Source organism: Triticum urartu, chromosome 5A (assembly GCF_056163025.1).
Source record: "Triticum urartu cultivar PI428250 chromosome 5A, HENAU_Tu73, whole genome shotgun sequence".
Classification (NCBI taxonomy): domain Eukaryota; kingdom Viridiplantae; phylum Streptophyta; class Magnoliopsida; order Poales; family Poaceae; genus Triticum; species Triticum urartu.
The window spans coordinates 622916926-622928961 of NC_141877.1; the positions used below are offsets into that span (position 1 = coordinate 622916926).

Below are 12036 nucleotides of genomic sequence, written 5' to 3' on the forward strand. Positions count from 1 at the left end.
ACTAGACTCCCCGTTACTCCTAACCTAGATCTGCTAAATGCCAGCCTCACCCAAGCTCTGTAGCATGCTCTGGCATTACGTCGAGCACGTCCCGTGCACGCCCAGAGCGCGAGCAGCGCGTGCGTTTGGCACGCACGTGCGCCGAGCCGACACGCTGGCCCCCTGATTTTGGCCCGCTCTGCAGCACCACGCCACGCACGTCCCTCCTCACCGCTTCACGCCAAGCCGCCCCTCGCCACGCCCCGGCAGGCCAAGAGCTAGCCGCTGCAGCCGCCCGACAGCCTCTGCACTGGTCGGCGCCGCCCGAGCCACTCCCGCTCGCCAGCTCGCCCCTGGAGCAGTGCCCACTCGTCCGCTAGCTCCTGCCGTCATCCCCAGCCACGCCACGTTGCCTGCAAGCTACAGAATGGCGGTCACCGGCGACCTTATCCACGGCCGCCGCGGAACCGCCTTGGCTCGCCCATTTAAGGAGCCCCGAGCTCATCTCCGCACGCAGGCAGTCCCAAGCCATCTCCCGAGGACCCCCATTAGTAGCCAATCGATCCAGCGAGGTCTCCTTCCCCACCTCCGGCAACCGCAGCCGCCGCCACTGCCCCGGCCATTTCGGCACCACCAGGGCCTCCCACTCTCCGTTCTCTTCACCAGGAACCCCCTCATCCTCCCGTGAGCCCTTCCCCCTACTCGATTTTGATCGGGAACCACCGTAGCCCCAGACTCACTTTGCTCCCGAAGCTCCCTCCGCCGCGAAGCTCACCGCCGACGACTTCTTCCATCCCTGTCGACCCAACGACCACCGGGAAGACCGCCTTGGTCTCGCGGATCCATCCAGACCCTCTGGAACCCGCGGGGAGCCGCCGTTCGCCGGCGACGACCGCCGTTGCCCCGCCTCCGTTCGGGCAGAGGAAGAGGAGGGAGAAATAGACCAGTCAAACCTGACCAGTGGGCCAGGCGGGCCCACTGTCAGTGACACGCGCGCCGTCCATGCTGGAGTAAGTGGAAGCGTAAATCCAAAATACGCTTTCGACGTGTACGTGTTTATTCGAAACGTTTTCTTTTCTGTTTTATTTTTAAATAACAGATTTTGACCAAAACTTTGATTGAGCTTAACTTTTTAAATATAACTCCAAATGAGTTGATTCTTTTTCCTACCTTCCTCAAATTTGGTCTAGTTTATTTTAAGATTTATTTGAAAATTTTCCAAACAACTTTTTTGTACCGTTTTTGAAATGTGTGTTAATTCAAATATATTTTAAAATAGGATTTGGGAGAGAGAGAAGAAACTTTCAAAAGTTTTGGAGAGCACCTCACCCCTCCACAACTTAAAGGCAAGCATTCTGAACCCCGGAATAATATTTTTGGTGTGTTAGTTGACACGTTTATAACACCACCTTATATCGGAGAACTTGTTATTTCATGTGATATGATCATTTGCATGAAGGCATATTAGTGTTTTCCTTGCTGTTGGAAATGAATATACTTGTGATGGTAATCACCCGCATGTGCCTTGCATGCATGCCGGAAAGGAATCCGGGAAAGCCTCTGCCTTGGGTAGGAGTGAGCTTGTCGCCGGTCCCCGTCGGGACGATTATGTCCGGTATGGCATGGTAAGGTATATTGAGTGGTGATTTTGTTGGTTGAAATATATTTGTTATACATGTCATGCAGGGAATTTATAAACCTCCTGAGTCGACCATAGATCGAGTCTTGTTCCAGTAACCCCCATACTTGCTATGTACTACCACTTGTCCCTGCCGCAGGTAGGGTATGGTTCAGTAAGTCGTCAACCCCTTTCAAGCACACACCGTACAGAGAGGCCATGGTGGAAGATACCGGTTGTAGCTGGTAGGCAGGCCACCTGGTCCGGGGGCATGGGTGTTTCCGGTTGGGACCGAGAGGGGAGGCCACCCCTTAGAGCGCGCGATATAAATTTGATCCCATGCTACGCGAGGTTGTAGCCTCCCCACTTAGAGTTTTGCTTAACAAGTGTCGTGGGTGATTCCAGACACCGATGAGTTAAGCTGGTGTGTGCAAGTTAGGCGTGTTTTCAACTAAAAGGCCGTAGACGGAATTAGTCCCGATGGACTAAAGGAATCCGTTACTCGTGGGTAAAGAGTACACCCTCTGTAGAGATTAAACCTATTCGAATAGCCGTGTCCATGGTTAAGGATTACAGTTTGGGATGGGTCAAGTGTTGGTCTTAGTGTCGGTCTTCGGAGGTGAAATTGTTAAACCAAACTTGGATACCGACTAGTTACTTGTGAGGACCATGATTATTATTTTGTGATGGACTAACCCGTTGCATTATTTGTATCCCTGGGACGGTTCTACCTCCTGGATATTCATTGTGATTATTTATTTTATAAGCCCTTTATGTGGTGTCGCCCAGACGCCCGACTGTGGCATTTCTTTTAAAGCCCTTTATGTGGTGTCGCTCAGATGCCCGACTGTGGCATTTCTTTTAAAGCCCTTTATGTGGTGTCGCTCAGACGCCCGACTGTGGCATTTCTTTTAAAGCCCTTTATGTGGTGTCGCTCAGACGCCCGACTGTGGCATTTCTTTTAAAGCCCTTTATGTGGTGTCGCTCGGACGCCCGACTGTGGCATTTTTTTTAAAGCCCTTTATGTGGTGTCGCTCAGACGCCCGACTGTGGCATTTCTTTTAAAGCCCTTTATGTGGTGTCGCTCAGACGCCCGACTGTGGCATATCTTTTAAAGCCCTTTATGTGGTGTCGCTCAGACGCCCGACTGTGGCATTTCTTTTAAAGCCCTTTATGTGGTGTCGCTCAGACGCCCGACTGCGGCATTTTATTCCCACTCTATTACTGCTTATTCATGTTGCATGAAAATAACCTGCTTGCATGCATAAAAGATGTTTTATTTATGACTGACGATGTGATTATGGAATTTTTCAGTGCATGATTATCAATTATATTTTACCTGTGTTCTTAATGTTTGCGAGTACATTCAAAGTACTCACTGGCTTGTCCCTGGCTATTGTCTTGGCCAGATTGCTTGCTTGGAGAGGAGCGTGGCGATGACAGCCTCGGGACCTAAGCAACGGTGATAGCAGTCTCGCGAAGATAGGAGTTAACCTGGTCAGCTGTTCCTGTGGGAAATGGAGTCCCATAGACACTGATGTCTCACAAACCGCTTCCGCCATCGACCACTAGAAACCCAATTGTTGTACTCGCAGGCCAGAATAGTCTTGTACCACATATGTTGTATTTTGCTTGGAATTTCTGTATCAAGTTGGTGCATCATCAGCTAATAGTTATCCTGGGGCTGGTGAGTACAACGGCCATTTTCTGGAATTTAAAACCCGGAAAACCGGTCGTGACATAAATGATATGAAATTTACCATGACCACAAAATATCCTAAATTCATCATCATCATAATCAACATGCAGTTTTTGCTTCTCTTGTATGTAGTCCAAGTTTTCTATCAGGAAAACATGTTAACTCAACTGTAGATAAGGACGGTATGAAAATGGTCATGTAAAATTACAATTGCCATGTATCCGCTGGACAAACAAATACACTTATGCAAACTTCAGGTTTTTTAGTAAAACTTATGCGAACTTTAGTTTTTTTCATTAAAACTTATGCAAACTTCTGGGGTTTTGCAGTGAAACGTAATTTCATGACTGCAAGTAAGGTCTTGGTTCAGCGAATTTGTCTGTGAGTTCACTATGTAGTCGTGAGTTGGCCATGTAATAACCGGTAGTCAGTACTTAAAAAACAGGGATGTCTGTTGTAGGTACGCGAAAATCAGTGAAAAAAGGCGAACGTCTCTGTATGTGCTCCAATGCTCATTTGTTTCTCATTGCCTCATTTCTAGTTCCTGTACTTCTAAATGTGTCACCACCAGCGAGGTAGCGATGACAGTAAAAAAACAACACTCGATACTTACTTGGTTAATGCGTGCGTGTGGTGCGTTCGCGTGAAGGCGAGCGTCTCCGTCGTTCAGGCCTGCGAGCGGCCGCGGCGACCGTGTCCTCTCACCAACTGGGCGGCATTGTCGACGCAGGTGAGTCAGTCGTCCAGCTTTGAAGCGGCGGCCTCCACGCACCGGGATTAGCTTTGGACGACGTCGTCCACGCGCGAGTACCGGACAAGCGTGTCCAACAGAGCAGCACGCGTCAGAGCTGAGGGAGTCTGCAGTGGCTTCGTGCGAGTGAGATGGGGCCGTGATTAGCTTCACCTGCTGCACAGTGGCCGAGACCTGCACCGCCCTGGGGACGATGATGGTTGGCGACCAGGCGAATCTACATGCATGGCTGTGGGGGCAGATTTTTTTGGCCTGCTTATACTGGTCCAAGATACTCAGCGTTGCCCCCACTTGAAGGACCTCGGCGGTGGGTGGTTGTCAGTGTGTGTGTTGTGGATGGAGCTGAAGTCGACGCGGATGCCGGTGGTTCCCGGAGAGCATGCCCAGGATGTGGACGAAGTCGTTGCAGTCAGTAGAAGTGTGTTCGGAGGAAGCCGCAGCTCCTCCTCACGTGTCTCCCATTGGGGCTCACGTGGGTGGTGGGCTGGTGACGGCTGGCGACTCGCGATCACGATTCCCTGATAGGAGACGATAGGATGCGCTCGCGATTAGTTTCCTAATAATTAGATGCGTTCGTGATTAGTTATCTAATAGGATGCAGCCAAGATTAGTTTCCCAATAATTAGATGCGTCCGTGATTAATTTCCTAATAGGATGGCTCGTAATTATTTTCCTAATAATAGGATGCGCGCGTGATTTTTTTCCTAATAATAGGATGGGTTTGTGATTAGTTTCCTAATAATTAGATGTGCCCATGATTAGTTTCTTAATAGGATGTGTCCGTGATTATAGTTTCCTAATTGACCAGGTATGGACTTTCATATTTTCCTTCGCGGTGGAGTACGGTCAGTCAATGTAAATTGCTAAGTGCACACAGAGAACAGATTCGATTAAGGCTAGCCGTTAGATTAAGTTTAGTGGGACTAATCATGCGATGGTAATGTATCCGTGTACGTTTTGTGGGGTGCACTTAGAGAAAATAATATTTACTCTTTTATAAGTAGTATAGAAAAACGATTACGTGACACGCACTCGCGGTTCTCATAAAATGATTGCATGTGCTTTTGCCTTTTGGGCCCTTGTTCCACGTACGTGTGAGGTGTGTTGGGGTCAGTCCAAATATTTTATTGGGTTCACATTGATCAAATCTTTCCCTAATAATAAAGCATGGATTGACTCCGTGGGTTTACCGTCACAATACGCTTCTTCCCATGAATTTATGCTTTCAGGTTCAATTTAAAACATAATACGCGAGGTGGTACTAAAATATGATTCTGATTGTACGTGTGCACTAAAAATTTAGCTAAAATTCCTTAAAACGATCTTTCTGACTCGCCCAGGCCTCAGCCCATCGCTGGACCTCGCTGTGGCAGACGGCCCGGCTGAAACGGCGGCCCACAACCGATGCAGTCCAGTTGGGACGCAAAAATAATGTGCTTCCGTCAAGGGATCGAACTCCCAATGTGAGGTCAACTGCCGAAGGGAGCACACAACTGAACTAGCATCCCCCTTATGTATTTATAAGAGATTATTTGTTCAAAGATAGTACCACCTCGGCACTTCATGTCCAAACCCACCAATTTAAATACGGTTATGACTTGAAATATGCAAACCACTTGAAAGATCAATAGGCAGAGGGAACAAAAGGATGTTGCCATGAAGGAATTAATTGTAAATCCCCAGGATTGTGAGGCTGCCATGAAGGAATAAATCCCGGGGCCATGCATGCACACTCACGTGGAGGAGGGATTGTAGGCTGAAGGGAGTAACGTTTCTTCCTTGTGATTTTTTGAATGTTCCTCCGTCCGTCGTGTGTGTTTGTGCCTAGACCTTCAAAAACGTTTATTATTAGGGAAAGATTGTATGTTAAGTGAATTATACAAGCGCAATTTGCATCTAGCATTGGTTTGGATATGTGGTCCATGTGCTTCTGCTGTCGCACGCATGGCGCAGCATCCACCTGTCTTCTATTACTCTCCTCACCACAGCGAACACAATCATTATTCATGAAACTATAAGTTAGTATAGCGAGGTGCGCGAGCACAGTGCGATGGCCAAACTCATCACCATGGAATTGACCACATTCATCTTGAATTGGTTGACAATGTGACAAAGGGAGGGGCTGGCAAAAATAGTGTGTTAAAGTGTGATGACCAAGCTCACCTTGAGATTGATCATGGCCGTCGTTAATTGGTGGATGACTGACAACCATCGGCGATGGTGATAAAGAGGAGAAGTGACAATATGGATGGGCTACTACGCGCATATAAGGATTTGTTTTCCCCGTTGCAACGCACGGGCTCGACCACTCTGGGAAGTCATCGTGCACTCAAGCCTAGGAACTTTCGGTAGATGGCAACTCAATACGGCTAGCTTTGCTAGCTAGCTACATAGTCAAACTGTACAATGTACAACGTCCAACCGTTGTTATCTTTCTTATCTCCTTCCAATTGCATAATCAATTTTTGTAAGAAATTTCATCACAACAGTATTATTGTACATAGTATGCTGAAATCAGCAAAATGTGGTCATAGGCTCATAGCCATTAAAAATTATGTTTTTTCTTCCTCCCGTTGCAACGCACGGGCCCTTTTGCTAGTACGTATACATACACATGTACCAGGCAAGATCCATTGGGTTCAGTTGAACCCAATGGCTATACGCTGGCTCCGCCGCTGGGACCAGGCGCTCGTCCTCGCACTCACCGTGATTGTCGACCAGGGGAACAATTATGATGTTGAAAGCTCAAGCTGTTCTTGTAACCATTCGTCTCACCATGCAAGTAGATCGTCAGGGAGCCGCAGCCATCATTAGAATAAATCGTACTACGTGGAAGTAGATCACATATTAATAATGTTTGACAATCATTTGCCGTTTTGCAAAGCCATCAATCGTGGAGTAGCTTGATCTAATTTGTTTATTTTCTTTCCTTTTTAATTTGTTTGTGTTTTCATACATATGTTGGGCGTTAATCCCCAGTGAACGTTCGCTGCAACGCATGGCATTTGCGAACAGGTGGGATGGCATTTTTAGTGTTACTGATGGACATTGTTTGACAACAGTTAGTACAATTTAAAACCCAAGCTGAGAGATCAATCTATTGTAATTCATTGTTTTTTATATAGCCTACCACTTATGTCAAGTGGTAGCTGAGAGATCGATCTGGTTAGTGACAACAGCGTACATGGCTATTCAATTGGAAACATGTAACCTAGTAAGCTTGTTGTGATAGTAAAATTTAGACCTTTAACTTCCAAATTGCCCTACCTGCCTATACCGTTCATATATGGAGTCCAAAACTTGAATTTTTAGTTTTCTATCAGCTTTTTCTTGGAAGTGTTCAAAGTTTAAATTTCTGAAAGTTTGATTTCTCAAAAAAAAAAAGGTTTTCTGGAAGTTAGATTTATCAAAGGTTGATTTTTCTGAAAGTTTGAACCTCAGGATGTTTCATTTATCTGAAAGTTAAATTTTTGTAGTTTGAAAGGGGGGCAAAAAAATAAAACGTACAAGAAAAAGGGAGAGGAAGAGAGAACTGGGCCTACAAAGGGAAATATACCGTACATGATCAACCAACCCAAGAAAAATAACATGTAGCATATTTTTTCAATATCAATAGACTAACAAACATGTCCATGCCTTACAATGGGAGCAAACGATGCAACGGAGACACAACTTACTTGCTTTCGGGTCATGGTTTGATCCATGCTCGCATCAAATTGGATGACGCGCAGCCTCCCATCATTTCCCCAAAAGGCCAAAATGGTGCCCATCCCTATCTCCATTTCCGCTACAATAAAAGACCAATAATAGTCAGGAGCTCTGCGTGTGTGCTGCCCACGCCCACAACTCATGCATGTCTTCATCTTTTTGGAGGCACTCTCCTAAAATCAGGTCTTCTCGGCCCATCAAGTGACCATGCCCTTTGCCTTGGGACCATTGCGATCGCCACACCGGTCGCCAGTACATAATGTTGAAAAGGCCACTCAACATCGGAGAAAACAGACCCGTGCATTGATATGGGAAAAAGGCAAGGGGTCGTTTCATGTGTGTCAAGGCAAGCGCCAAAGTTCTTCTCCGTTTTCTGCCTCTTTGTTAATCACTATGTGATTTACCGATCTGTCGGGTTCATCCTGTGGAGGCATGACATTGAGGAGTAAGGGGATACATCAATGTGGGTGACATGCACCTCCTAGCAAGGGGAACCAAAAACAACTACAGGCTAGGAATTGATCTCTAAAAAAAAATACAAACAACATACATCACGCACCCACATAAGTACGCATCGCACACCCAAACCATGAACACATGGAAAAGAACACACAATACTCAACCACGCACCCGAATCAAGCACGCATCTGCACACATCACGCATAAATCAATTATTTTCACGTGGTTCAATACATCGTTCTTTTCCGAGTAAATAGCATAAAACTACTAGTTTACAGGTTAGGGTTTCAAATAACTACCACTTTTTAAATTTTCTCAGAAAGCTACCAAACGCGCGGTCCGCTGTTTCAAAAAACCCAAACCCGCGGTGACTAGCGATTTAACCGTTTTTCTGACCGCCTGGACCCACATGTCAGGCCACCTGGCCACGCACGCTCACGGCGCGGCAGTTGACGGCCGTTAGCCGACCGGCCCGGTCGGAACTGGGGTAAATAAACCCCCTCGGTTGGTCGGGCGCACCTGCTCGCTCACTCTCTCCCTGCTCGCTCACTCCCCTGCTCTCACTCCCCTGCTCCAGTACGAGCTCGCCGCCGCTCGCCGTCTTTGAGGTCGGTCACCGTCGACCTCCTTGCCGCCATGCCTTCCTGGAACGACGAGGAAACGAGCTCGGAGGAGGACTGCCAGGTCGTCAGCATGGACATGGGACTTATGGTAAGTTATTTGCCACCTAGGGTTAGGGTTAGGTGCTAGTAGGCCTAGGCTACCGCCATGGATCTGCTAAGTGTAGTGTTGCTGTTGTAGGATTCTTGTTCAATAGTGAGGCTGGGGTTTGATTGTAGGATTGATGTAAGCTAGGGTTCATCTCTGTACAGTGTTAGGGTTCATGCTGAGTTGGGGATTTTTTTAGTGTTCATGTTTAATGAACCGTGCAAGTTGATTCTGGTGTTGAGTGCAGATTGAAACTAGTGTTTGCTGGTTATTTTGGTTGCAGGAGGAACCAGACATCACTGTGGAGCCACTTTTCTGCGGCCAACTTGAGCTTGCTCATCCCAAGTGCATTCTGCATCAAATGAGGCCTATTAAGCGTGTTGCTTTTGAAGGGCCTTTAACAGGAAGGCGTTTCTATGGCTGCCCAGTCCAGGTTAGATGCCAATAAACTTTTCTACTATGTATGTTCACTGACGTTTGATATGATGCAACACTTTGTTTGATATGATGCCAATAAACTTTTCTGCTATGTATTTTTGTTACCTTGGAAACTTAATCATGGCATTGTAATAACTTATCATATCTCATTTATGTTATTCATTGTTAGAAATTATCAAGTCTATACAAGTTAATCATGGAACTGAAATAAGCTCCTAGTCCATTTGTAATAACTTATCACATTTATAAATGCAGGAAAATGGTGTGAATTGTGGTGTTGTAGAGTGGGTTGATGGGCCTTGGCCAACTGTTCTTCAGAGATATTTGTGCAAGCTATGGGAGATGTTCCATGAGCAGAACCTTGGAAGGGTACATGACAAGGAGAAGTTTGAGAAGGAGTTGGCCAGGCTTAAGAGTGAACATGAAAGGGAGTTGGCCAAGCTTAGGACTGAAAATGACAAGCATTGCATTGAGTACACCAAGCTTGTTGATGATGTATCCAAGATGTTTGATTGGCAGGATGGTAGGGTGGACAAGCAGGTGTACCAGAAACAAGTGGAGGAGGAAGAACTTGAGAAGAAGAAGAAGGAGCTAGAGGAGAAAGCCATGTTGGAGGTGCAGATGGAAAAGCTCAAACTTGCAAAAGAGCAGAGGTGCATTTTGCAGAGCCAAGCTGATATCATCAAGAACACCAGGAAGGCTATGAAGGATGTTGAAGTTGACAGAGATGTTCTTAAGAAGGAGAAGGCAAAGCTTGAGCTTGTTGTTGCTGAGCTGCTGAAAGAAGGGTATGGCAGCCAGGAGAAGTTAGAGCAAATTAAGGCCATCCTTGAGTCTTGAACTTGCTGTGATATGTTGGTGAAGTAAGTTCATCCAAAGGCCTTTATATAAGGATGTGGCCTGGCATGACTTCAAGTGATTATGGGTGTATATTTTGGGGGAATGTGAAGTTTAACCTAGTGTAAGAACCTTATTTCCTATGTTGTTAAGTTGTAATGGATCACCTATGGTATTAAGTGTTGTAATGGATCTCATATGCTATTAAGTAGTGGAAATGGCCTTTATATGTTATTTGTTAGCCTGCATATATTATTTCTATGGGTAATTGGGCTTAGTGGCCCACTACTCTCTGACCAAATGCAACCCTAGGCCTACTAAACCCAACCCCCATCCATCTCTCAATATAAATCCCTCCCGACCCCCACCCTTTCCCAGTGACTCCACCAGCCGCCACCCAAAATAAACCCTACAGATGGATCCTGACATGGGAGATGTCACAGAGGAAGAGGGGGAGGCTGTGGAGGTTAGGACAGCAGCAGCAGCACAGAGGAGGAGGAGGAGGCGCAGGCAGAGGGCACTAGAGGCGGCCCAGGATGAGCAGCAAGAGGAGTTCAACCGCCGACTCTCCAACAAGGTACTGGAGAAGTGCAATGATGGAGAACTAGAGCTGGTTTTCACTGGCGGCAGGGGAAAGTCATTCATGGAGATCATTACGTGGGCAAGGATTAGGGCAGTCATGGCTCCTCATCCAGCAACTAGGGCCAAGTGGGTCCGTTTCTTTGAGCGCTATGACTGATATGTCAATCTAGCTATCTATCTTGCTATCTATCTTTCTATCTGTAAGTCAATTTGAGAGAGAGTTTTGGTAGTTTTTGTGAGATTTGGATGTAATCTATGAGACTATCTTTCTATCTATGTAACATTTGGATGTTTCTGAATAAATGTATGCATTTGGTCAGTGATGTATATCTCAGTACCATATAATGCACTTGGTCAGATAGATATCTTTCTATCTATGAGACTATCTTCTATCTATGTAACATTTGGATGTTTCCATCTGTAAGGTGTATATCAAGTGTTGAATCCACATATAGATAAAAGCTGCAGATGAATTGAAGTTGCAAACAGGTGCAGAATCCACATACAGTACCATATTACAAACAAGTGCAGAATCCACATACAGTACCATATTACAAACCAAATCAAACAGTGCAGTATCAAGTACTTAGTGAGGCAATGTTATTACAAACCAAATCAAACAGTATCAAGCACTTGGATTTCAACCACTTCAGCTAGTTACCACTTGCATAAAAGTAATCTTTCAGCCTATTAGATGGCTTCCTGACCCTCTTTGACCCATCCTGCATAGCACTTGTACCAGATTGTCACAGCCCCAGTTCAGGCCTTGCCTGCCTTTGCTTTGGCATCCATGCATCATGTTTAAATTCCTTTTAAATGTGAATTGGGGAAAGTGGAAAACCTCAGAGATCATTTCTAAAAATGATCAACATTAAAAATTGCTTCAAACAAACCCAAGAAAATGTTCCTGTTAAGCTATAAAAATATTGGCAAGAAGTAAAACTCAAACCAATATTTTTGGAGTCTCAGGGATATTTATTTTGGGCCTTTGAAATTAAAGCAATAAGTATTTGACTTTTGGATTATATTCATTTTATAAAGAATATATTTCAAAAGGCCCTGAAATTATTTATGTGCCTTTGGAAAAGTCCATAATGGCAACATACAGATATTCAGAAGGTTTTGCCCTGTTTTGATTTACTTTTGAATTTGAATCAGTGGCAAAATAATTAAAAGAAAAAAGAAAAAACAGAAAATAGAAAACAGAATTAAAAAAGGAGGAACCTTACCGTGCAGCCCACCATTGTAGTGGCCTAC

At 45.5% G+C, this 12036-nt stretch overlaps 2 protein-coding genes across 2 annotated transcripts in view; one reads left to right on the forward strand and one right to left on the reverse strand.

Moving 5' to 3' along the window:
• The first annotated feature begins 8850 nt into the window (after positions 1–8850).
• LOC147973466 (uncharacterized) lies at positions 8851–10200 on the forward strand. The gene is made up of 3 exons (XM_087525013.1): positions 8851–8925; positions 9206–9355; positions 9616–10200. The coding sequence occupies exons 1-3, from the start codon at positions 8851–8853 to the stop codon at positions 10198–10200; spliced, it is 810 nt and encodes a 269-aa protein (XP_087381139.1).
• A 1232-nt stretch (positions 10201–11432) lies between these two features.
• Positions 11433–12036, reverse strand: part of LOC147973467 (uncharacterized) — a 39986-nt gene continuing 39382 nt past the window's right edge. Inside the window, exon 5 of the mRNA XM_087525014.1 lies at positions 11433–11511. Coding sequence (XP_087381140.1) covers positions 11433–11511 — 79 coding nt within the window. The remainder of the gene's footprint in view (positions 11512–12036) is intronic.

What these genes read in the sequence shown, in the direction of transcription:
- LOC147973466 (XM_087525013.1), top strand. Translation starts at nt 8,851, where the DNA reads ATGCCTTCCTGGAACGACGAGGAAACGAGCTCGGAGGAGGACTGCCAG. An exon ending in GCATGGACATGGGACTTATG is followed by an intron (nt 8,926 to 9,205) that starts GTAAGTTATTTG and finishes TTTTGGTTGCAG; the next exon opens with GAGGAACCAGACATCACTGT. An exon ending in TCTATGGCTGCCCAGTCCAG is followed by an intron (nt 9,356 to 9,615) that starts GTTAGATGCCAA and finishes TTATAAATGCAG; the next exon opens with GAAAATGGTGTGAATTGTGG.